Below are 25,023 nucleotides of genomic sequence, written 5' to 3' on the forward strand. Positions count from 1 at the left end.
TTGAGAGAGTAAGACTCTCTCTTTCTCTCCTCAATTGTTCCTCTTTGTTAGCAATACATCTTTTGATTGAGCACTAAGGCGTCAGCCCCTTACACCATCTATCACATATTATATAGCATTTTGTCTCTAGCAATTACTTAAAGCCACGCGACCCTTTTTTAAAACCTTAAAGCTATATTTCCATTTAAAACTAGTTTAATATCATATAACATAGAATAAATAATAAAAAAGGAATTATCGTTCGAATTAGACTAGACTACTTAATCTTATGTATATTCAAGGTCTGTTGGTTACACATCCCTTTCATACCAGCAACACCCCCCTCAACACCGAGGCCAGACTGTTTATGGCCGCCAAATGGGATAACCGGGGAGACATCGAAGTGCGTGTTAATCCAAACTATAAGGATTAGTTTTGATTTGTCGCTACTAGATTAGGGAAAACTCACCAGTTCCAGCCTCGATTTGATTTCCAATGCGCTCAGCTTCCTCCATGTCATTGCTCCATACTATAACTATTAACTTTCATCTCGGTATCTGATTGATTAAAACTTACCAGAAGCACCAAGACCCAGCTCCGAAGCATTTGCCCGTTTAATGACCTCTTCTTCAGTATCCCAGGACAAGATTGGAAGTATCGGGCCAAAGGGCTCCTCTTTGACGATCCTCGACTCATCACTCGGGTTATCAACAATTGTCGGGTTAATAAAATAGCCCGTTATATCCGTGTCAATAGTTCCTCCAACCGCAACCTTCCACTTTTCCTTCGCGATGTCATCGAACAAACTCCTCACCTTTTTATATTGCATTTCGTTCTGAATAGGTCCAAAGAATACATTTTCATCAAGGCCATTGCCAATTTTGAGGGCCTTGGTGTACTTGACCATGGCATCTCGGAAGGCAGCATAGATAGAGCTGTGGATATAAACACGCTTAATGGCCAGGCAGACCTGCCCGGAATTGAGGAAGGCATATGTACATACTTCTGCTGCGACTTTGGGGATATCGACGCTGGCGCAGATAATAGCTGGGTCTTTGCCGCCACTGGCTCGGAATTAGCAGCTGGGGGACGTGTCTCCGGAAATACTCACAGCTCGAGGGTTAGACGTTTCATTGTTGCTGCTACGCTCGCGGCCACCTTCTTACCAGTAACAGTAGAACCGGTGAAGGAAATCTTATCGATCCCTTCGATAGCTGTCATCCAGGGGCCTAAATTATCGTCACCAGATAGTGCTTGGACGACTCCTGGTGGAAAGCATTTCGATGCCAGTTCTGCAAATTTGAGAGCAGTGTACGGAGTAAATGGAGACGGCTTGACGATGATCGTGTTGCCCATGAGGACCGCGGGACCGCTATAGAAGTTACAATCAGGAGAGTGCACAGAGAACATAAAAATAGAAGACATACATCTTGCCAATGTTCAAGAGACAAGGGAAGTTCCACGGAACAATAGCTCCAACCACTCCAATTGGTGTGAATCTCGTGACAACCTTTCTCTCCGTGGTATCTTCGAATACTTCATCATCCACTTTGATCTGGGACAAGGCACGAAGCCAAGTTACACATCCTCCAACTTCGAACGTAGCCTGTGGAGTCTGCCATAATATTAGTTGTGTTAGCCATTATGAAGGAATGCTTCACGTACAGGTTTGCCTTGCTCCAAAGTCAATAGTTTAGTGAAGCCATCAGCATTGGCCTCAATTAAATCTGCAAACTTCAAGACCGCAGCATTGCGCTCTTCGCGGGACACGTTCCGCCATTTCTCAAAGGCAGCACGAGCAGCCTTAACGGCATTATCAAGATCGACTTTATTTGCGATCGGGACGTTTGGGAGCTTCTCCAGTGTTGCGGGGTTTATTCCGTAATGGTGCTTCACCGTATCAACGAGTTCATTGTTGATTATGTTCTTGAAAGTTGTGAAATCGAGGGTAGCCTTGGAGCCGTTTGTTGTAACTGCTGCCATGATGATTTGAACGCTGTTCTGATCGGTAGATGGAAAAAAACGAAAGACATGATCAGCTACCAGCCGACGACTAAAGTAGGATGTTCATCGTGGAGTAAGGTTAAGCCCACAGCCGTTTTCGGAAAGAATGTGCCGTCTTCATCTGATTCTGTGCGCAGGAAGAAGTAATACCATGCAGTAGCATGTTGACCCGAAATTCAAGCAAGGCAGAAGCCCTGAGCTCGTCACCCTTGAGGCAGATGCAGCCGACGCTCCAAAGCCATCTGAATGCAGTAACAAGTGTCCGTGCAGATCGTGCGCTCGACGGCGAGCAATGCCGTGTTCCGTTGATTGTGATCTACATACAGTACTGTACTGTACAATAAGTGTTTTGGGGATCATGCGGAAGACCCACTGAATTCAGGGTGGCGGAACTGCCGCTGGCCTACCCCACCCCTGATCTCTAACTGTATATAGCAAAAAGTGCCCGTACCGCGCTGCATAGAGGGGAGCGCTTGTACGAAAGGCCTAAATTTTGTATGGGCGGATTTCTTTTTAATAACGCCAAATTTTTAATACTTAATTCTAATGTAAAACAAATTTATTAGAGTTCTAGATCTCATATAAAAACTACTATAATTATTAATAAAGATTCCCTAGTTGTATGCTTAATTCTATTTTGGTATCCCCTTACCAAAATTCCGATTTGCGTATTGCTGTGATTTGCGCATTGCCCTCCCTCACCCATTAACGGATTAGCCGAGGATCGGGTGAGGCCTTGGCCGAACGACTATCCTCGGCAATCTACCATGTAGCAATAAGCGCACTGAGCCTCGGGACGAAAGGGGGCCTCAAGAAGTCAAGAGCTACCCTTGCAAGGCGGTGAGACATTCAGGCCAACCAAAAATACAGGATAAGTCATCGCCCCATAGATTTCCTTTCATAGTGATGGCGGAACTACAGTAGGGGGTGGTTCTTGACTTCTTGAGACCCCCTTTCGTACGCTAAATTATACTGTAATATATAATACAGGACCTTATTACGTAATAACGTAATAGAACAGTCTTAACTTTGTTGTACGTTACGATATGCCGACTAAGCCTTACATATGTCTTTTAGTCAATTAAAAGTCTTAATTCCTTGTGCTTCTGGCCCAGAATGTACCAAGTACTACAGTAAGGTGCCAAAAGTATTCGCACATGGCTCGTGCACAATGGCCAATAATATCTGCTAAATATCATACACTGAGTTGTGGTTGGCTGAATAAAGTGAACTCGCACGGGACTATGTGCGAATACGAGGTACAGTACTTCTGGCAACCTCTGTAAACTACTTCGTGGTATCGGTAATAATTGTGCCAAGACTTCTAGTGCATTCTACGCTAGCAGGGGTGTACCACCAATGAATAAGAAGTGCGTCAACGCCGCTTTTACTACTACAATACTATCATTTCAGCATGGAATCAACATTCAAAGTACCAGTTCCTAAGCAACCTAAGGAGCCAGAGCTTACGCGCGATGAAAGGCTACGTATTCAGACCCTCTTCTTCGATGCTAATTTTACTCGCGATCAAATTTGCCTTCAAACTGGGCACACCTACCGCCAGATCTGCTACGCAATTCAGCATCGCCTTACCCCTCAAAAGCGCAAGTCTGGGAGGAGAGTATTACTCAATACCCCTCAAAGGAAGAAGCTAATCCAATGGGTGTCAGCTTCTAGAGATAATCGCGAGACACCTTGGATAGCTATCCCCGGGATACTTGGTTGGGATTACGGGGTATCTGCCATAAGGATAGCATTTAAGAAGGAAGGGTATAAACGTCGGGTTTCTAAGAGAAAGTGCCCTCTTACTAAGGAAAATAGAAGGAAGAGACTTGAGTGGGCACAAGAGCATATCAATTAGACGGACGAGCAATGGGATGAGATCCTTTGGAGTGATGAAACATGGGCGCAACCTGGAAGATATACTCGTATTTGGGTCACTTGTAGGGATAATGAGAGAGAGCATCCAGATTGTGTATAGCCACGGCACCAAAGGAGGATTGGGTGGATGTTTTGGGAGTTAGTAAGTGGAAAATATGGACGGCATAAAGGCTTATTTTGGGAGAAGGACTGGGAGACTATAAATGAGGGATCATATTGTGGAATTATTATCCCTATAGTGGATGAGATTCTACGGCAGTACCCAGAGTTGCAGTTTCAATAAGATAATGCTAAAGGGCATGCTTCTACTTTCACAAAGTCTGTCCTTAAAGCTGCAGAGTTAAGGGTTATTGAGTGGCCTCCCTGCTCCCCAGACCTCAATCCTATTGAGACTATTTGGGATGATATGAAGGATTATATCCAAGAGCATTACCCTCAAGTGCATAGTAGCTATAAGAGATTGAGGCAAGTAGTACAAGAAGCGTGGGAATCTATTACTCATGATAGAATTAGAGAGCTTGTACATAGTATGAGAGAGAGATGCCAAGTAGTCATAGATGCTAGGGGATGGTACACAAAATATTAAAGCAGCGTTAGATAAATTAACCCCTGTTTTTACAATTATTACCCATACCATGAAAGTATAAAATTAGCGCGGTTTGATCGCAAATCTCGGCGTGCTAGTGGACCCAAGTTACAAGGGTCCCATCCCCTAAAAACACAAGATTTTTGCCTCTGGATTCTTAGGTATTTCTCGAATTCTATGCTCTTTTTATACTAAGTTATACTAGAACTATACTAGATTTATACAAAAATAATATCGTGGACTACGTTATTATATAAATCTACCAGAGTACGATATTAGTATAATTATGTAATTATAAATTGCGCATGCCTACACCCAGGTGGAGGGCAAAGTCAAAGTATCCTTGTAAACATCACCAGTCTAGCCATATTGGGCGTAGTGAGTTCATCAGCATGACGTGGATACCAAAACGTCTCAAGATTGAGTTGAATCTGGGGAAAGCGGGGTACCCACTGGTACGCGTGACCCAGTAGGAGTCCTGTACCGTTTGCTACTTAGGCTTGCTTAGTCCTCCAAGTTGGCAGATAGCTTTTGTCCACCACATCTCACCACATCATGTAAAAGGTCCAGTTGGTCGACACCATGGTACTGAGAGCTTGCGACCAGTGTTACGAAAACAAGGAAAAATGTTCCTTCCTATCTACGGCTGAGACATGCTCCAGATGTCGTCATCTGAAGCTTGCTTGCTCCAGGTTTCGCGAGGGGAGACGAATCGGTCGCCCGCCTGTCGTGAAACAGCTTCTCCACGGCAATCTACGGATTTGGGACTTCGGACGCAGTGGTACGAAAGCAGCGAACAGGGCCACACGGATGTCGCGTACGCCTGGCTTACGCCTCAGCTTGACCAGACCGAACATGCCGTTATCCCGAGATGATACAGAAGAGGATAACGACATCCCGCCAATACGTTCAGAGCTGATGCTGGAGTCCCGCTTCAGCCTCCAGACTATCCGTGATGCAATGCGTACGGTGACGAGTACGGATGACTTCGCTGCAACACATATGCCGTTTATGTTTGGACCCAGCTTTACGGGCGATTTTCAAAAGGCCGTATATTCAATTCTTGTTTTGTCAGGTTCGATTATAACAGACGGGTATCTGGCTTTCCTACGGCTGATGACGCAATACCACACTTCGACCCACACCAGCTTGTGCGCAGCTGATATGCAAAAAGGAGCAAAGGGCTTGCAGTGCCTACGAAATGTGGGCATTTTGCAACCTCACGATGCTGCTTGCGTTCTACTCCTTGGTCAGGTTTTGTTCGTGTTTGACATACTCACCGATATGTTTTCTTCTTCGGCTCATGCCATCATTCGAAGCTCGCTCATCTCGGCGAAGCAGCAGTTTCCGTTGCTAGTTCAGGAGCCTGCCCTGGACACCATCACAATTTGCCCGGTTCTGGTAGACACAGTCGAATGCCTTGTGCGTCGTAAAGTCCCAATCATACGGTTGGATCTCGAAGACCGGATCGTTGTTGATCGCTACGTGGGTCTGTGCTCGACGCTCTTGCCTCTCCTGTATGATCTTTGCTATCAAAGTCACTCTGCCAAAACCGCAGTCGGCTCCAGGGCAACCCAAGCAAGCGGTGACGAGTTCGATGATATAGAACAAAGTATCCGGGACTGGGTGCCTGTGCTACCCTCCAACTTCTTCTCCAGTTATGGAGGGAAAGAGGTGCAGATGATGATGGCACAAGCAAACGCCTATCATCTCGCAGCTTTATTGGTCATCCATCGACTGCGGTATCCTCTTGGGGTTCAGGATACTATTGGGCAACGCTACGCGAACTGTATTCTCAGAGAACTCTCGTCTTTACCCCAATCGACACCTAGGAGCTGGGTAGCTCTCCCAGTGATATTTCCATTGATGCTAGTTATGCTTGAAGTTGAAGGACCTGGGGAAGAGTTGCTGGAAAAGCTGTCTAGTTTTACAGTCCAGAGCATATGTGCGTCAAAGCTACGTGGTTTCGTTGAGCATATCAGGGCAGCCAAGGAATCTGGATACGATGGCCTCTGGTTTGATTTGGTCGAGGAAAATCTCTATTTCGCTGTCATACCTTGACCACACAGCCAGATATGAGACTGCCATTTTCGAATCTACAGATACCATCCCTCCCCTCTCACTATGGAGGAACCTGGTCTGCGGCCTACGATATGAGGTTTGGATAGAATATTTGGGTATGGAATACCTATAGGGAGTGGAGTAATTTATCAAGAGCTATCCAGTTCCATAAACTAAAGTTAACATTGTAACGTACCTTGGTAATGCTATGAAAATTGCCGTTAAGATGGAGTATATGGGGTAGCTGTGAGCACATCTAACAACGTCCTATGTTTCAGGCATACTGAGGATATTTTGATAGCTGGCATCCGGAGAATAGCTTGTAATAGAACATTATACAGCTAAAAATACAAGTCATTCCACATAAGGTCTGGTGACGTTGCTTCTAATTCTCATGTGTAGGTTAGGGAAGCACAGTCAACATGACGTCAAATGGTAAGCATGATTCCCACGGAACAGTAATGCAAAAGCGTCTTATCATCCATTTGACATGAGCCTGAAAGCTAGAAACTTGAAAATCCACCGTTCTATAACTTGCTAACCAAGTCTGTAGTCCATAGTAAGAAAGACGACCAACTAGTAGTCACGCCTAAATTGCCCTGTAGACATCCAGCGCCTCAGATTCTGCCGTCAGCAGTTGGTCCCGGAGACCATTAATCCGGTCAACAAGCTCCGTGTTTTTATTAGTCTGTTCCAATGTCGTTAGACACTCCTTGGTCGATGATTCAATCCAGCCCAGCGCATCTTTACGACAGTAGGGATACCCATGCCAAGTTCGCAGAAGCGATGATAGTGGACTTCACTCATTCTCTTGAGGACATCAATCAACAGAGGGCTGTTGGCCTCAATGCGTTGCAATGAATTTTCGGTATGCTGCTCCTGTAGCTTCCCGTCTGGCTCAGCTATAGCACAGGCAGCAAGCGTCTTGTTCAATTTGTTGATAGCCTGCCGGACAGACTCTGCCTTGCGACCGATGGAGCCAGCAGTTAGTAAACCCATACTAGCAGGTTCCATCTCAACTGCCTTGTGTAAATTGCCTAGTAACGTTGGAACGGCTCAATAACGACTATAACCCAAGGAGTGATGTACATACGTGCTGCTGCTAGCAATTCCTCCACAGCGACGTCCACCTTGTCCCAGGGGGTCCGTGAGCCACCGAACCCAATAACCATTGTGTTCAGGAGCGACTTGCTAAACAGAAAGATGAATACACTTCTGAATCCAAAAAAGAATTATGCAACACAAGCAAGCTTCAGAGCTGAACTATGTTCATCTGATTTATACGGTGATATTAAGAACTTTTGCCTCAGGCGTCTTTATCATGAGTCTCGGCATGCCAGGACAGAGACCGAGGCTACCGGGAAGGGAAGTGGGGGAGTGGGGAAGTAGAGAGATGTTCTCCACTCCACGCATCTCCTATTATGGTAAGATGTCTCCGGTCGACTCTCATGCGACTATTCTTACCATAATAAGAAAGAAGTCACCACGCATGAAGATACACGGCCGGGGCTCCGCGCTCCAGCGCTGGTTGCTTGTGAATATAGGTTATCTGGGACATCCAAATAGATTAGATATAAAACCTCTGTGGTCGTCACAGAGAACCTTCACACAAAACGATTACCCAACTTTCAGATTATCAAACTCATACTTCGCAATTTTATAAGATTCTCACAACGGACAATCTTTCGAACGATGGCTCCTTTGGGATATAACTCATACCTTGTGCTATTTGGTGTTCTCGTGCTTTTTGTGGCAAGGTTTGCGATCAAAAAACAGGCCGGTATGTAGTCAAACTACTCGAAACTCCCCACGTCAACCTGGCTAAGTAACGCTTAAGAGTGGAAGTTCTCGCGTGAGAACAACTGCCGTAAACCACAGATAGCTCCTGCCGGTATTCTTAATGTTGGTCGGCTATTCGCGTTGCTCCAGTCAATGAAGGACTGTCGGTCATTGGAGCTTATTCGAACCTGGCATCAACAGTACGGCAATACATTCCAAACCTCCCTGGGTCGGGCCATAGTTATGACGATTGAGCCGAAAAATGTCCAAGCCATCCTAGCAACTAAGTTTAAAGACTTTGATTTGGGACATTATCGGAACAAGGCCCTCCGGCCTCTTCTTGGTCAGGGAATATTCGCAAGCGATGGTGAGGTCTGGGAACATTCACGGGCCCTGGTACGGCCAAACTTTGTCCGTAACCAGATATCTGATATCGATATTTACGAGAAACATGTCTCAAAGCTTATCGAGCACATACCTCAAGATGGGTCAACGGTAGACTTGCAAGAGTTGTTTTTCGAGATGGTATGTCTAATATTCGCTGCGTGAACCCAACGCTAATGCCTCGGTAGACCATGGACTCTGCTACTGAATTCCTTTTCGGAGAGTCTGTGGATTCGTTGAATCATGACTCAACGGTAGTATCATCCCATTTCGCACAAGATTTCAATAAGTCCCAGGATGGATTGGCCATTCGCTTGAGACTAGGTCCCCTTATGTTCATTCACAGAGACAAGCCATTCTCGAAGGCAACCATCGAAGCACGCCATTTTGTTGATCGATTCGTCCAGAAGGCAATTGACTATCAAGACCCGTACAATGCCGAAGCAACTACCAAAGACGCCGATCAGCCATACGTGTTCCTCTACGAGTTATCTAAACAGAAGCTCGATAAAAAGATGCTCACAGATCAGCTCCTAAACATCCTGTTGGCAGGCCGGGATACTACTGCCAGCCTCCTGAGCATTACTTTCTTTATTTTGGCTAGACGCCCTGATGTGTGGACCAAGCTCAGAGCGGAAGTGCTGACACTCGAGGGCCGCAAACCGTCATTTGAAGTCCTGAAGTCAATGACGTACCTCACATGGATTCTCAATGAAAGTAAGTCGTCTACCTCTATGGATCTGAAGTGGAGTAGTATTCAAAGACGCACAAGCTGAATTAAATTATTAACAGCCTTGAGACTGTACCCAGTCGTACCACTTAACACTCGCATGGCCAATAAAGATACGTATCTCCCTGTCGGTGGTGGCCCGGACGGGAAAGACCCCGTCTTTGTTCCTAAAGGAGGAGAAGTGTTCTACAGCGTGTACAGCATGCATCGTCTGGCTGAAGTCTTTGGGCCGGACGCGACCGAGTATCGCCCTGAAAGATGGGAAAAGCTAAAGCCAGGATGGGGTTACATCCCTTTCAATGGTGGGCCACGGATCTGCATCGGTCAGCAGTTTGCTTTAACAGAGGCGGGATATACTATTGTGCGCATTGTTCAGCGCTTCAAGAATGTTGAAAGTCGAGATCCACAACCTTTTAAGGAGTTGCTCACCTTGACCATGGCCAGCAAGAATGGAACCAAGGTAGCGCTCACACCTACATAACTGAAAGAATCTGCTAGGTAGAATGAATTCAGTGGATGTGATGAACGTTCAAGAATTGCCCATTTAGTATCCGCCTGCATATGTACTTTTTCTTGGTAAGATTAGAATTAACTCCTTTACACTGGAGTAATTCATACGATGTCTCGTAGCACGATTGGGGATCATAGCTCTGCTCTTGAAACCAGTGGCTACCTCTGGAGGTGTTGTGCAGTTAAAAGATCTAAAGTGTTATTAGAATTACACAAAAATACTTTCTTGGATGTTAGGTTTGATTGTAACAGTATTGTGCTAGATGCTTGTAGTACTTCTGAAATCGTGCTATGAGTCTGCCGCGGCTATCGCCACAGATGACGGTGCGACAGTTCTTACTGAGCAAACAAATGAGTCACCTACTAGGCACCTATATGGGCAGTATGTACTTGAAGCCCACGATACTGGTCAACATGAAGTCTACAAGGATGACCAAGAGGATTGGAGATACAAGCTTCAGTTTCATGTGGGCAGGAATGCGCCTACAGTATGGAGCGGGGTTAGTGTGGCACAGAAGCGCCGGCTCTATCCCTGCTTCCGCTTGCGGCTGCGAACCCCGTAATCCCAATACGGAAGTATCCCTCCACCAATCGGAGATTTATCACAGTGTTTCCCGCTCGAAAACTATTTTCGATAATTTCGCCTCCCGAGCTACCGCTACTGTACCATGTGAGAGAAACTCCTACTGTAGGTACTGTATTGTTGGCGGATACGTACTAATACCTTTGTCATCAGAGATTTCTGTCACGAGGACATCAAATGGAACTCATATCCAGCTGGATATTCAGCTATATCTGATCAGCTGGACTAGTCACTTACTGGATATATGGGGCAGTACAGACACTCTATAGTTAGGTAGTCCAGCCAATTGAGCCCAACTTATTCGAACGTCAACCTTAAGCTCTATTGCTGCCTCAGGCCTACATCTGCAGCCGGCAGCCAAGACAGACCGGACACATTTTACCATAATCGTCGACTCGCTTAAGTGGCTCCAACATCGCATTTCAAGAGAGCCGACGAATATTTAGAACTGCCAGAAGCAAGGCTGTCACGCCCATTCTGACTCCTGAGACAGGGATTTCGTAACAATTTCTTTTGAATATTGATTCGATAGCCTCACCATGGCCCTCCTACCGCTGCCAAAGCCCCCACCCGCTCCGGGGGATTGCGGGAGACGGCCGAGTCGCTCTGGGCTCTCCTCTCTATGAAGAAGAGATTACCGTATACGTATATATATATATATGCGTGTAGACAGTACTTGTAGCCTACTGTAGGTGCCTCCTTATCTCATTTTCATGCCTGATTTGGGATGGCCATGCCAACCCTCCCACCATCGCATCTTCTCCTCACGGAGACTGGCTGTATATGTCTATCCAGGCCACAGAGCTTTTCGTGCGTCATGCCCAGCTTGAACATCATTAACTGTGCGCCAAGACGCACGATTACGCCTGCTGCACCTCAAAACAAGCAAGTCGGGCACAGGCGCGAGTGATATGCGCACTCGTAGATACAGTGTACACAAACAGCTACCCTAGTCCTCCTAGCCCACCCCCAAGCGCCCACAGTTCTTGAGACACGGCCTTAAAAGCAAGAACGCGTTGCAGGGTTGTCCTCCTTGGCCTCCTCCCTGCATGCACATGGTTGTAGTCGTCCTTTCAACATTCTCATTCACCCCGCACGTACAGAATCGGATGACAGTAGTGAGGAGATCCTTCCACATCATGTCCACTCCTGCGTATTCCCATGTCCCCGTCCCCTGCATTTTTCGAACACAACCGGGGCTCGCGATGGGATCGGCCGAGCCAGAGCACGGGAAGGAGAAGTTCACACTCACAGGGCGTCTCCGCAATGCTGTAGCAGAAGAGAGCTCTGGAGGAGGCTGGCTGACGACCCGTTTACCATTCGTACCGGAGCAAAGCGGAGCTATATCTATCTTACATAGCTGGTCACTGCTTGATTTCTTCAGTCTCTGACGAACGATCACTTACTTCCTTCGTTACCTTGCCTTCTCCTCCCTCATAAGATGATCCCCTCCGTGATCTCCTCCAAGCCTGGGGCTCTCGCTCCCCTCTCTACTGCTCTGCCGGATCTCCCTCCCAGCGAGGACTTCACGGAATGGCAATGGAACACGTTGCTGGCGATCATGGATGCCGTGGTACCATCAGTGCGAAGAGGCACGGCGACCAAAGACAACAACCAGCTTTCCATCTCAGACGCAGAGTATGCGAAGATGGTCGAACACTTGCAGAAGAATGTCGTTGAGGCTCCGAACACTGCCGAGCTAGATGCGTACTTGCTAGAGAGGCCGTCGGACAACCCGCGCTTCCAGTCGTTGTTGAAGCGGACGTTGGTGGTGCATACGAGCGAGACGGCGAGGAAGAAACTCTCGCTAGTCTTGTTCCTCTTAACGTAAGTAAGGAAAGATATTGAAATCCCTGAGCCTCCAGATCAGTAATCTGACCATCCGCTTTAGCACCCGTGTCGGCTCCCTCATCCTGACCGGCTCCTCTACCCCCTTCCTCCAGCAGTCCCTCGCCATCCGCGAAGCCTGCCTCGATCGCTGGCGCCTCTCCTACATCCCCGCCCTGAACGGCTTCCACAAGCAGATGACCGGCGCCGCTAAGAACCTATGGCTCAAGACCAGCCTCAGCTACTACAAGATTAGCGGGTTCCCATCGTACCCCAGCGACATAGAGCGAGGAACGCTCTTCGAATATGAGTTCCTGAAGTTTGCAGCCGGCGACAAGCCAGAGGTCATCGAGACGGACGTGGTGATTGTAGGATCGGGATGCGGCGGCGGCGTGTGTGCGAAGAATCTGGCTGAGACGGGACATAAGGTTCTGGTTGTGGATAAATCGCACTTCTATCCTACGGAGGCGTTCCCCATGACAGAGGAGGAGGGCCCGGTTCACCTATTTGACAATGGAGGATCGACGTTCAGCGACGACGGGTCGACTGCTGTGATTTCCGGCAGTACCTGGGGCGGCGGCGGCACGGTCAACTGGTCTGCTTCTCTGCAGACCCAGGGCTTTGTGCGGAAGGAGTGGGCACAGGATCGAGGACTGACCTTCTTCGAGACCTCCGAGTTTCAGACCTGCTTGGACCGCGTGTGCCATAAGATGGGCGTCTCGGCGGACCATATCAAACATAACCACGGTAATCGTGTCCTCCTAGACGGTGCGAGGAAGCTGGGCTATGCAGCCAAGGCAGTCCCCCAGAACACTGGCAACAGCGAGCACTATTGTGGACACTGCTCGTTGGGATGCGCCTCCGCCCAGAAGCAAGGCCCTACCGTCGCCTGGCTCCCTGATGCTGCTCGAGCTGGCGCCAAGTTCATAGAGGGCTTTACCGCAGACCGCGTGCTCTTCGACGAGTCAAGCGGCCGAAAGACCGCCACTGGGGTCGAGGGCACGTGGACTTCGAGAAACAGCCGCGGGGGCGTCGACGGCCCCATCTCTGACCGCACGGTCAGGAAGGTCATCATCAAGGCCAAGAAGGTCGTTGTATCTTGCGGGGCGCTGTGGAGTCCGATCCTGCTGCTGCAGAGCGGTCTGAAGGTGAGAAAATGAAAGATCGCTTGGATATTAACGTTTCACTGACCTGGATAGAACCAACATATCGGACGCCACCTGTACCTCCATCCGGTCAACATAATGGGCGCCATCTTTAAGGAGGACGTGCGGCCTTGGGAGGGTGAGTATATCGGCTCCTCTTTTGCCTTCGTAATCCCTACTGACAATTCCCAGGTGGGATCCTCACATCCGTCGTCTCCTCCTTTGAGGATCTCGACGGCCACGGTCATGGCACCAAGCTTGAGGCTCTGGTCATGCTCCCATCCTTCGCCCTGAGTCTATCTAATGTTGCCAAGGGCCTCGACTTCAAGAAGCTCGCCCTCAAGTTCCGTCACGCCAGCTGCTGGATTTCTCTCGCCCGCGACCGCGACAGCGGCCGTGTCTTTCCCGACCCCGTCACCGGCGGCATCCGCATCGAATACACCCCCAGCGCCTTCGATCGCCAGCACATCCTGACTGGCTGTATCGCCCTGGCTAAGATTGCTTACGTCGAGGGCGCCACGGAGATCTTCGCCGGTATCCCCGGCGTCGCACCCTTCATCCGCAACCCAGAAGATTCTTCCACCCCATCCTCCCCCGCAGACGACATCGACCCTGGCGTCACTGACCCGTGCTTCCAAGCGTGGCTCACGGATCTCCAACGTGCCGGCAACAAGCCTCCCGGTGCGATATTCGCTTCCGCGCATCAGATGGGCACGAACCGCATGTCCGTCCACGAGCGCGACGGTGTCGTAGATTCCAAGGGCAGGGTCTGGGGCACTGATGGGTTGTACATCAGTGATACCAGCGTGTTTCCCAGTGCCAGTGGTGTCAATCCCATGGTGACTAACATGGCGATTAGTGATTGGATCTCGATGAACATAAGCAAGGAATTGATGAGCGCGAATGGGATGTCGGCAAGGCTGTAAGGGCGGGCCCAGCTGTAATTATGCCCAATCATTTGATCTATAGCTCAAAATAGTCGATATAAAGTATTAAATATATTGTTCACAAAAGAATAGCTCTTGGGTCCCAGCTTTTGCATTAAGCTACCTCAGATGTGCCTGACCAACTACTGCGAGTTTTTGTTGTATTCGGGTAGCACAACCTCCCACCCGCCCCTCGTTCGCACCACAAAGTAACGACGCCATATAAAAGCCCAGATCTCATTGCGACGTTCAATACAGTACTGCATCACACTCTCAATTCATGTTCCGGTTTGCGGCATCCCCAACACAACAATAACAAGTGAGCGAGCAGCCGAACGATATGAAGCCACACGTCTTGGCAACGGGAAAGGAAGAGCGAGAATCTCGGCGCGGAAATCTCTCAGACCTCTAAAAATCGGATAATTGCATTCTGGCTTACACATGTTGCCTACAACAAAAGAGTCATCTAACACTAGCCTGTAAAGTTACCTAGAATAATGTTCACACTATAAATTGTATGGTAGTTGTCTTGTAGGATAATCGATTGACTTCAATTCCACTGTTCCTGAGCATACCGTATTAATTGGAATATAGACCCATGCTTTTTGCGATTTACCCCCCCTATCTACAAGCCCATGGGCTAGACTAATTCAGGTGGATTCAAACTGTCTATAAGGCCCGTCACGTGCGTTTTCTTTCAGAATGCTCGAATATAGCATTTCTAGTACAAAACTCCGAGTAAAATAGTGTAGCAAAGCATAGAATACTTTATAGTAATGTCTACTATTTTGTAACTCTACGACCAATCAGACGAGCCTCCTCTTTATACTTTATTGTAATTTCTACTATATTATAATTTGTACTCTATTGTAATTTATACTCTATTGTAACCTGTACTCTATTGTAGGTTTTACTTTATTGTAATTTCTGTTAGAGTAAGTGGCAGATCTGGCCATAGGATCTAGTCATGTGATTCAGGGGAGAGCCGTCGTACCGCGTCCGGCTTCCGGGATAGGTTTAGCTCTCGGAGGAACGTAGTTCCGGAGCTAGAGATAAAACCCCTTGAATGGCTGTACTTAGGATCCTTAACTCTAGTTAATATATTATTCGTATAGTATGCTTCCATAGTTTGCCTTAATAAATTATTTATTTTTAAATAGTACTATTTCGAATATTAATTTTTAATTCGCTATTTACAATTATTGTAATTAAAAGCATTATTTTAATAGTAATAATTACCTAATATTATTAAACGAGGCTTATAGAATTACGAAACCAAATTAAAATTACGTAAATACATTAAACTCTTATACTAAAAAATAATTAATACAAAAATTAGATTAGTATTAAAAGACTATTAGTATTAAAATACAATTAGTACTATAATCTAATTAATATTAAAAAGCTAATAGTACTATTAAACTACTAATATAAATTATTTACTAGTATTATAAAAACATTTGTATTACGAAATAATTAGTACAAATATATAATTAGTTATCAAAGACGCTAAATGGTAATGTATTATAGTAGATCGATTAAGATCTATAAAGTGTATAAAGGATATATAATAGTAGTATATTAGAAATAGGATTAATAATAATCTTTATTCTTTATTAAAGTACAAATACTAATCGTGATAGAAACTAATTATTACAAAACTTTTTTAGCTTCGTAGTTACTATATATTCCAAGAGTCTTTTTAATTAATATTATCTAGTATTATATAGAAATAAATAGAATTAGTTTTGTTTCACATATTGCCGAGATTCCGAACTCTCTTAATAACTAAACTACATTATATACCGTTCTTTACATTAGTATTAAAAAGCTAATAGTATTATTAAATTATTAGTACAAACTATTTATTAGTATTACAAAACTATTTATATTAAAAAATAATTAATACAAATGCGTAATTAGTACAAAAAAACAATTAGTATTAAGAGACTATTAGTACTATAAAATTACAAGTACAAATAAGATATTAGTACTACAAAACTAATACTATGAAAAAGTAGTTAGTATAAACAAATAGTTGGTATAAAGGAACCGTGGCGGGAATCTGTCTACATGATAATATGGCTTGAATAAATCTACTACATAAACTCAAAGCATGATCAAGCCTTAGCTATGCACATAATGCTTGCCGGCTCCTAGGACCGGTGAGAGTCCCGGGATCGCGGTGTGTCCTGGGACTACCGTTCCCAGGACCTCCTGCAGTCTTAGGACCAAGTCTCTTGGGACCCTTGTAAGTCCTAGGAGCTTATGGGTTCTTGGGAGTGAGCTGGGAAAAGGTCAAAATTGCAGTGGATTCTAAATGCAGAGCTAGTATAAGAAATGACAGCTACACCATCCCATCTCAATCGATCTCTCTTATCGTGACATGTCTTGCTCATGGCGATTTCGCTGGTCCAAGATACGGCAACTATCAAACCAAATCAAAAGCATATAGTAACAACGTCGAAGCCTGGCAGGCACTGGCATACGACGTCTTTCATAGCCTTGAATCAATCTCGATAGGCCTTAAGCTTACTACGAGCAAAAGAAAGTCTACAAGGCTATATCAATAGCCTACAAACTGGCTCCTTTTTAAAAACAGTCTTCCATTCTCACGCAATTGCTAGGGCTTTACTTAATTTAGTCTCGCTTTGAAGAAAGTTGCTCGAAACAAGTAAGTAACTCTGCAAACGCATAAATAGCTATGAGTTTACTTAAAAAGCATGTCGTGAGAATAGCGTGTAATCGAGAAAGGGTAGAGAAGGAAAGATAAGATGGGGCAAACGCAAGCTTTGTAATTATGTGCTTTTAGTATATTATTAAAGTATTAAAAAACGATCTCGTGGATGGTCTCTGCGTGATTCTGGAGATGCTGCTTATGCTGCAGCCCCATTCGATAGACCTTGCACCAGAGCCGATCCCCTTCTTTGATGTGGGCCAGATACTTCCGCTTAAAGTGCTTTGTCAAGTCTCTCGAACTGGCAAACTTGTAAATACGCTTTTCGAATAGCAAGCTCTGCTCCCCTAAACAGAGGAAGCAGGTAGTGGTCCTCTTCTCAGTAAACACTAATAATATAGCGTCACTTAACAATTGCTTCTCGGCCTCGGCGGCTACTAGCTGCGGGTTGGTCTCCTTCGACGGCATCGGACTCGCCCGTCGCGTCGACGACCTCTTGCGTGGTTGGGCAGCGGCTGCCCCCTCCTGGAAGTAGCAGTAGGCAGCGACTGCATCGATAGCCGCATTGCGGCGACGGAACTCTTCTTCGATAGTCGTTCCCAAGAGCGTCATCAACGTCTCGGCCAAGCGCTTCTAGATCGGGGACATCTCATCGTTTTGGTCTAAGTTGGTCTTCACGTCTTGGCTAAGCTTGAGCCTAGAGAGCTGCCGCTCGATCTCGTCGATCGGGTTTTCCAGATCCTAGCGATCTTGAAGGTGCTTGAGGAGCGCCACTCTCAACCGCTGCCGGGTGTTAAAGATGGCCTGGCCAATGATCCGGTACCCGGGCTGTTGTGTCGCCGTACCCTAGAAGCGGCGCTTCTACTTCTCCCGCTCCGCAACAAGGCGGCGGACGACGGGATCCTGATTGACGGACAGGGATTGCTCGAGCGTGAGTTCCTACGGCCGGTTAGGATCGATCCAGCGAGTCATCCGACAGGCCGCCCGTATTAGGTCGCGCTAAGGTTCGTAGCCGGAGACGATAGCTCGAGTATCAGCGGTAACCATCCGCCGGAGGTAGTGCTTGATAAAGGTGTCAATCTTGGCGTGTTGTATGATCATGTTCTAGAGCGCGTCACTCATGTCACCTGCCCATCTACAGTTAGCACGTCGCGCGGCGGGGAGGGGGGGGGGGGGGTTGCGAGAAGGGGGCCACGGGATACGTACCGCTCTGGTTGAAGGCGTTGCCCGCACCGTATCGGAGGGAATACGGACGCGTGGGCAGCGAGATCCCAGTAAGCACGCCGAGCCGCTTTATCCACTTCAAGAGAGTCGTGTATGGCAACTACTAGTCGGGCGAGATCTCCCACCCATAGGGTGTCCTGATAGACTTGCGGAAGACAGGGACATTGGCCAGTTCCGGCTTTAGAGGCAAGGGCAGCTGCTAATAGCCAGGCTTAATATTCAGCTCGCTGATCCTCTCGGCCGACGTAAGGCTCGGGGCCAAGAACGCATTGTCGGCAAAGATGAGGCCCAGGAGGGCGACGTGTGGATTAAGGACTAGGGACGGATCAAAGATGATCTCGGGGAGTGGAAACGTATTCCTAGCTTCTATGTGAGTCGCACGTCTTAGTAGAATAGAAGAGGAAAGGGGGGATTAGGGGGGGAGGGAGCCAAGGCCTAGAGTAAAACTTATGCATCTTTCGTGCCGAGATACTTTTTCGTGAACTCGTACGTGAACTCGATCAGGAGCCGATGGGGCCCGCTATTCGGGTCCCGGAGCAGGGTCACTACGATATCACTGTAGCGGAGGTTTAGGAGCGTTAAAGGCCGGTTTCCAGAGAATATACCTAGCTGGCCGAAGAGGTTGATTTCGATACAGTGCCGGCCGTGTAGGTACCTCTACTTCGTCGTCGTCAGGTTGGTCTGCAGGAGTCTCGCGAGATCCTCGATATACATCGCCGTGTTGTTGCGCTTTTTCGTCGACAGGCGGTACTTCTTCGCCAGCTTCCTGAGGACCTACATAAGGACGTGCATCAGCCTCTCATCTACGACGATTCGGACTGGATTAGGCGGGCAGACGAGAAGCGGTACTCACCCGATGCATGTGATAGTTCATCTTCCCCTCGATCTTCTCCCCAGTCGCCCGTTCGTGCACGAGCTAGAAGACCTTCTAGTATATCCCGAGCGTGCTGGCTGACTTGATGCCTGTAAGCCTCCTCCTACCCTTCCCCTAACGTTGATTTAACATCCATTCGAAGAAGGCCTTAAGGGTACGGCGAGAGATGGCCTGCATTATCCGGGCAGGATCCTTTCGTACATACTTGCAGTACCTGTGAAGAGAGTCAGATCAGCGATTCGATAGCGGAAGACGGCAGGCAAAAGGGGAATAGGGTACACACCGATCGAACTGTCCCTCGATCATGTCTAGGAGGAGGAGACTGCCATCGCTATAGTCCTCCTCTTCATCCTCAGATTCGTCGGAGTTATTCTCTTGATCGAGGTAGTACTCTAGCGGGTAGGCGTTCTCCTCTCCAGCGATCCACGCCAGATCTGCCTCGTCATCTCTATCGACGTCGGTATCGACGTCCATCGGCACGGTGTGAGCATTGTCCGAGTGAGCGAGCCACTCCAGATCTGGCAGGTCTGCCTCGTCGTCTCCGTCGACATCGGTATCAACGTCCGTCGGCTCGGTCTCAGCGTCGGTCTCCTCTTGCTCATCCCCTATGTCAAAGCAGCTCTCGATGTCTGACCCATCGCTGTCGTCGTCGGAGGAAGAGCTTGGTGTTGGTTGTTGGCGACGACGCATATCGACTGGATCAACCGAAGGGGACGACGGCGGTGATGATTAAAAGTAAAGAAGGAAGGCCGAAGAGGTTAAGGAGGAGCCTGCTGCCCAAGCAATGGCAGCCAGCGGAGGGGGAGGAGAGAGGTAGAGCGAGGTAGAGCGAGGGACAGTGATGGTTGAGTATAAGAGGCTTGGAGGAAAGAAGGTGGAGAAGGGAGGGAGGACGAACGAAGATATAGGATGGCCACCATCTTGGGTCACCTAGGGGATGGTGGGCATCCATTTTCTGCTCCCCCTCTCAGAAAATGTTGAACGAGGATGAGAGAAGCGGTTCTCCGAATGATGACTTGACCCACTCGCTTTTTTTAGCGTTCCTGCAGCAGGTCAGCCATGGCAGGGGTCCCCACCGCCGTGCCGCCTTGGCCATGAGGTACGCGAGCGCTAGAGCGGCGCGAGATTTTGGCAAGTCAGCTGCGGAAAACAGCGACGAAACTGGCCGAAAACAGTAGCCAGTTTGCCGTCTAGTCGTTAAATTGAGTATAGTTTATAAAACTACTCTTTAAACTCTAATTACTAATCCTTTACTTTAAAATTAAGCTAATAATAGTTAGGATTAAAAGTCTCTAATTTTAACCTTAGGTTTAAGATTACACTTATTATATAAATACTACTAAGATCTATATATATCTTATTATAGTATTAGTCGAGTTTAGCCTTAGTAGCGTTAATACTTTAGATAAGAATACAAACTTATAGTTTTTAATTAACTTTTACCTTTAGTTAATAGTAGGATTTAGTTAGGCGTTTAAATAACTTATTATAGATCTATAGAGTATATAGTAAGGTAATACTCTTTGTCTTACTAATAGTAGTTATAAAAAAATTAAATAAGTAAAGAAGATTAATTAAATATCTAATTTAATCTTACTTAACGCTTAAGATCTAAAATAAGTATACTACTATATAATCTTTATAAAATTTATTAATAGTGTTTTAAAGTCTTATTACCTAAATTAACATTAAAATAGTAAAGTCTTATTAAGTAGCTACGTCTATAATTAATTAAAGAGGACGTATTAGATTATTATAAGCTAGCCTGTTTTAAATCTATTTAAAATGTTCTTATCTTTACTTACTTAAGTTAACTAGTACTATAAGCTTCTAAATCTATATCTAATTAGTATAAAGATTAGTATAAAAATTATAACTAATCTATACCTTTACTAGTATATATAGTATACTTTAGTTACTTACTTATTATATTCTTTTAAGCTTGTCTATCTCTTACTTATTTCTCTAATCCTAAATAAATGTTTTATTTGTTAGTCGTAGTTAAATTATACCTAAGAGCGCTTTTATAGTAAGCTAAAGAACATGTAATAAACAAGGAATATATTAGATTTACTTATTAAGAAAACAACTGTTCTTTAGTACGTCTTTAAGATACAAATTAATTTTATCTACTATCGTATAGTTATTACTAGTATTATTAGTTATAATTAATATTACTTAACTAGTTAGGTTAAGATTTGTTAGTAAATTATTAACAACTATTACTAGGGCCTGTCTTAAATAAACATTACGTAGGTTTTTAAACCTAATTAACTCTTCTTAAAGTACCTAGTCTTTATTAATATAATATACTATAACGCTTATAAACAAAAGGTATATAAGACTTAACTAATAATTAAGAGATAAGGCTACCTTACTACTTAGTACTAGGTTTATAAGTATGTTCTCTTTAACTTAAGTAACGTACTATATTAGGTAGGTCTATATAGTTGTTACTAATAGTAATTAAAAACAAGGATTTAATAGCTTTAATAGCTATTAGAGATTAGTATTTTTTATAGCCTAAAAAGAGAGTTATAAAGAAACGATTGTTTTAAGGACCTAGTCTTAAAAAGCCTTAGTTATAAGAGTAGTAGACTATATATACTAGTTAGTTTATACTAATCTTTATACTAACTAGTTGTACTTATAGTTATAGATAATAAAACAGCCTTATAAAGGGAGAGTTATCTTTATAAGCCTTAACTTTAACTTATAGATACGTTAATACATTATTTAGACGTTAGGTATTTTATAAGGATAGTAGTACTAGTTATAAGTACTCTTAAATTAGGATAAGTAAGTATTATAAAACACTTTTAGTATATAACTATTAGTTTACTAGTATACTAATTCGTAGCCTAGTAGAATTGTTACTAGTATACTAATCTTTTAGTTATGTCTTAACCTAGCTATTTTACTACGTTAGTATTATTTAAACCTACTGTTATAGCTACCTAATCTGTCTATAGCTACTAGGTAAGGAATTAGTAATGTTAGTCTTTAGTCTACTAGAAACATTAATTTCTTTAGCTAATAGTATTTAGTAAAAGTCTATTAGTAATAGTGTTATTACTAAATAGGTTTATAGCTAAGAAGGAATTAGGAATAAACATAGTAGTAGATAATAAAGACATTATATAATGTTATAATCGTAAAAGGTAGTTTTTAATAATATAAATGTTTAAAAAAGTAAGTTATATTTAAAAAAAGAAGTAAGTTATGTTTAAAAAAAGAAAAATTAAAGGGATTAGTATAAAGATTAGTATAAATATATAATATAATACATTAAGTTATACTAAGTACGTCCTTATAGTAATAACGAATTCTTAAAGATCCTTTAAAGGCTTTAATTCTACTACTATATACTATTAGTAACTTAGCTGTCTTTTTGTTTATTTATTTTAGGAATCGTAATTTCTACTATATATAGTACGCCTCTAATAATCCTTGATTTTAGATATCTTAATTTTTACTATATAAATTATAGGCTATACTATTATAGATAAGAGTATTATAACTAAATATAAGTTATACGTAAAGAAAAGAATAATTATTTTATATTTCTTTTTTATAAAAAATTAAACGTAAAAAAACGCCTTTAGTATCTTCTTAGTCTTAATTAAATCCTTTATTATAAAGAGGTCTATACTAGATAAGAAGACACGATCGTACGTCTTATTAAAGGGCTCTTTATTAGCGTAGATTAGTCTATACGTCTAGTAATACCTAAAGTACTAGTTAGAAAATGTAAACCTTATATTATTAATCTCTAGATCTTTTAGCTACTAATCTATAGGCCCTAGTAAATCTACTTATTTATTATTATCTTTATACTATATAGCTATATTCTTTTATATAGCTTTTTCTTTTAATATAAAAAATTACTTAAGTAGTAAGAAGTCTTATAAGTCCTTATTATTTATAGTAGATTAGTATAAAGATTAGTATAATAATTACTAAGACACGTACCTGTCTACTATTAGATAATATAGCCTATCGTTCTTTAGCTATTCTATTCCTTTTCTCTTAAGCTTTATTACCTTATAATAAAAGCTTCTCTTACTCTAGTACTATTTCTATTACTAGAGACAGAACTCTTAGGCTATATTACCTTAGGTATAGTTAGTATTATACTAATCTTTATACTAATCTAATATAAAACTAGTATACCTAGACGTAGCTCTACTATACCTTAACTCTCCTTTTATTAATATTATTACTAATTTTATTAATACTTTTATTATTTAATTTTTTATCCTCTTACTATATCTCTTTATATTACGTAGTATTTTCTTCTTTAAAGTTAATATCTTTTTAAGTAAGATTTTTATTATCTTTAATAGTAAATTGTCTACTAATCTTGTTATAGCCTAGCTCTTAAGCTAAGGTCTTCTAGTCCTTTCTTATTTGTAATCTAATATTAATTAGTATAAAGATTAGTATAAAATACCTTAGTATATAAAAGTTAAATATACCTTTATAGTAGAACTTAGTCTCTTATATCGTTAAGTATCTATTGTTTTTATATATTAGATATACTAATAAATTTAGATGTCTCTTTTACTTTCTTTCTAGTGTATGTTATAGCCCCTTAGTTAGTAGCTTTTACTTTATTAATCTTTTTAATGACTTTGTTGTCTATATCCTAGTACTTTTGTACCTTAATTATGTTTAGGTTTATTAAGAGCTCTTTTATAGCCTTACGCTTTAAGTTTCTACTATTACTATTATCTATTATTACTATTATAGTTATTAAAATTTAACTATATTATTAATTAGTATAATAATTAGTATAGATTAATACGTAAACTTATACTTACTATATACCTTCTTATATTTGTGTTAAAGGAAATCTTTAAAAGAAAGAAAGCTATAGATTAATTAAAGGAATTCTTTAAAAGAAGGAAAGCTATAGATTAATTAAAGGAATTCTTAGAAAGAAGGAAAGCTATAGATTAATTAAAAGAATTCTTTAAAAGGTAAGCTATAGATTAATTAAAAGAATTCTTTAAAAAGAGAAGCTATAGATTAATTAAAAGAATTCTTTAAAAAGAGAGAGCTATAGATTAATTAAAAGAATTCTTTAAAAGGTAAGCCGCGGATTAGGTCGTTGTTATTATTAATTAACTATATTAATAATTAGTATAATAATTAGTATAGATTAATACGTAAACTATACTTGTTATTGTTATTATTGTTATTATTATAGAGGTAGGGTAGTAGTAAAAGAGGTAGAGTAGTAAAAGTAAAAAATGTTTAGTAAAATTAATTTACTTTTAAACTCTTTATTTAATATTTAGGCTATAACTTTACTTTTAGACTCTTTGTTTAATATTTAGGCTAATTTAATAGACTCTTAGTTCTTTAGACTCTTTATTCTATATTTAGACTATTAAATAGTATAAGTATAAAATAAAGATAAAAAAAGAAAAGAGAGAAGAGAAAGGTTTAAAAGTAAATTAGTAATAAGTTTAAATAATACTTTAAAATTTTCTATATAATGTTTTATAATACTCTTTTATACGATTAGTAAAAATATTAGTATAATAATTAAAATAAATAATAAATAGACGCGTTTAACGTATCTTACTGTCCTTATTCTTATTATATTATATAGTACTATTATTATAGTACTATAAGTAAGGTAGTTAGTTATAAAGTAAATTAATTTTACTAAAAATTTACTAAGCCTTTATTTTTATAATATATAAATAGACAACTCTTTACTACTTACTTACCTTTCTTTTATTAAGCTAACCTTAATTTAGTATACAAGCCTTTCTTTACTTCTTTACCCCTTATACCTCTTACTATACTAACTTTATTAGTCTTCTTATCTACTATTCGTTA

General features: G+C 42.8%; 7 protein-coding genes across 7 annotated transcripts; 4 read left to right on the top strand and 3 right to left on the bottom strand.

The window, feature by feature from the left end:
• Positions 1–238: 238 nt before the first annotated feature.
• Positions 239–2,281, bottom strand: M430DRAFT_130166 (hypothetical protein). Its single transcript, XM_024862125.1, has 6 exons — positions 1,645–2,281; positions 1,407–1,594; positions 1,091–1,351; positions 556–1,043; positions 449–508; positions 239–399 (listed from the first exon to the last, which is right to left on the bottom strand). Exons 1-6 carry the CDS (start codon positions 1,960–1,962, stop codon positions 257–259), a joined length of 1,458 nt encoding a protein of 485 aa, XP_024724556.1. The 5' UTR covers positions 1,963–2,281; the 3' UTR covers positions 239–256.
• Positions 2,282–3,397: 1,116 nt separating this feature from the next.
• Positions 3,398–3,844, top strand: M430DRAFT_94055 (hypothetical protein; the record flags this gene model as incomplete). Its single annotated transcript, XM_024869813.1, has 1 exon — positions 3,398–3,844. One exon carries the CDS (start codon positions 3,398–3,400, stop codon positions 3,842–3,844), a length of 447 nt encoding a protein of 148 aa, XP_024724557.1.
• A 1,461-nt stretch (positions 3,845–5,305) lies between these two features.
• Positions 5,306–5,932, top strand: M430DRAFT_92384 (hypothetical protein; the record flags this gene model as incomplete). The annotated part of the gene is made up of 2 exons (XM_024869706.1): positions 5,306–5,709; positions 5,770–5,932. Coding segments are annotated over 2 exons (567 nt in total), but the record flags the coding sequence as incomplete, so codon positions are not given.
• A 2,271-nt stretch (positions 5,933–8,203) lies between these two features.
• M430DRAFT_46169 (hypothetical protein) lies at positions 8,204–9,885 on the top strand (the record flags this gene model as incomplete). Its single annotated transcript, XM_024867825.1, has 4 exons — positions 8,204–8,291; positions 8,349–8,815; positions 8,863–9,391; positions 9,467–9,885. 4 exons carry the CDS (start codon positions 8,204–8,206, stop codon positions 9,883–9,885), a joined length of 1,503 nt encoding a protein of 500 aa, XP_024724559.1.
• A 1,569-nt stretch (positions 9,886–11,454) lies between these two features.
• M430DRAFT_31937 (hypothetical protein) lies at positions 11,455–14,421 on the top strand. Its single transcript, XM_024866067.1, has 4 exons — positions 11,455–12,324; positions 12,389–13,472; positions 13,524–13,608; positions 13,662–14,421. Exons 1-4 carry the CDS (start codon positions 11,939–11,941, stop codon positions 14,393–14,395), a joined length of 2,289 nt encoding a protein of 762 aa, XP_024724560.1. The 5' UTR covers positions 11,455–11,938; the 3' UTR covers positions 14,396–14,421.
• A 2,587-nt stretch (positions 14,422–17,008) lies between these two features.
• M430DRAFT_31938 (hypothetical protein) lies at positions 17,009–18,076 on the bottom strand. The gene has a single exon (XM_024866068.1). It carries the CDS (start codon positions 17,682–17,684, stop codon positions 17,223–17,225), a length of 462 nt encoding a protein of 153 aa, XP_024724561.1. The 5' UTR covers positions 17,685–18,076; the 3' UTR covers positions 17,009–17,222.
• A 667-nt stretch (positions 18,077–18,743) lies between these two features.
• Positions 18,744–19,860, bottom strand: M430DRAFT_23545 (hypothetical protein; the record flags this gene model as incomplete). Its single annotated transcript, XM_024864927.1, has 5 exons — positions 18,744–18,852; positions 18,902–19,070; positions 19,150–19,212; positions 19,290–19,384; positions 19,454–19,860. 5 exons carry the CDS (start codon positions 19,858–19,860, stop codon positions 18,744–18,746), a joined length of 843 nt encoding a protein of 280 aa, XP_024724562.1.
• Positions 19,861–25,023: the final 5,163 nt, after the last annotated feature.

This window comes from Amorphotheca resinae, assembly GCF_003019875.1.
Source record: "Amorphotheca resinae ATCC 22711 unplaced genomic scaffold M430scaffold_1, whole genome shotgun sequence".
NCBI lineage: Eukaryota > Fungi > Ascomycota > Leotiomycetes > Helotiales > Amorphothecaceae > Amorphotheca > Amorphotheca resinae.

What these genes read in the sequence shown, in the direction of transcription:
- M430DRAFT_31937 (XM_024866067.1), top strand. Translation starts at nt 11,939, where the DNA reads ATGATCCCCTCCGTGATCTCCTCCAAGCCTGGGGCTCTCGCTCCCCTC. An exon ending in CTAGTCTTGTTCCTCTTAAC is followed by an intron (nt 12,325 to 12,388) that starts GTAAGTAAGGAA and finishes CATCCGCTTTAG; the next exon opens with CACCCGTGTCGGCTCCCTCA. An exon ending in GGACGTGCGGCCTTGGGAGG is followed by an intron (nt 13,609 to 13,661) that starts GTGAGTATATCG and finishes GACAATTCCCAG; the next exon opens with GTGGGATCCTCACATCCGTC.
- M430DRAFT_130166 (XM_024862125.1), bottom strand. Translation starts at nt 1,962, where the DNA reads ATGGCAGCAGTTACAACAAACGGCTCCAAGGCTACCCTCGATTTCACA. An exon ending in AAACGTCTAACCCTCGAGCT is followed by an intron (nt 1,044 to 1,090) that starts GTGAGTATTTCC and finishes ATTCCGAGCCAG; the next exon opens with TGGCGGCAAAGACCCAGCTA. An exon ending in GCTGGGTCTTGGTGCTTCTG is followed by an intron (nt 509 to 555) that starts GTAAGTTTTAAT and finishes TAATAGTTATAG; the next exon opens with TATGGAGCAATGACATGGAG.
- M430DRAFT_31938 (XM_024866068.1), bottom strand. Translation starts at nt 17,684, where the DNA reads ATGACGCTCTTGGGAACGACTATCGAAGAAGAGTTCCGTCGCCGCAAT.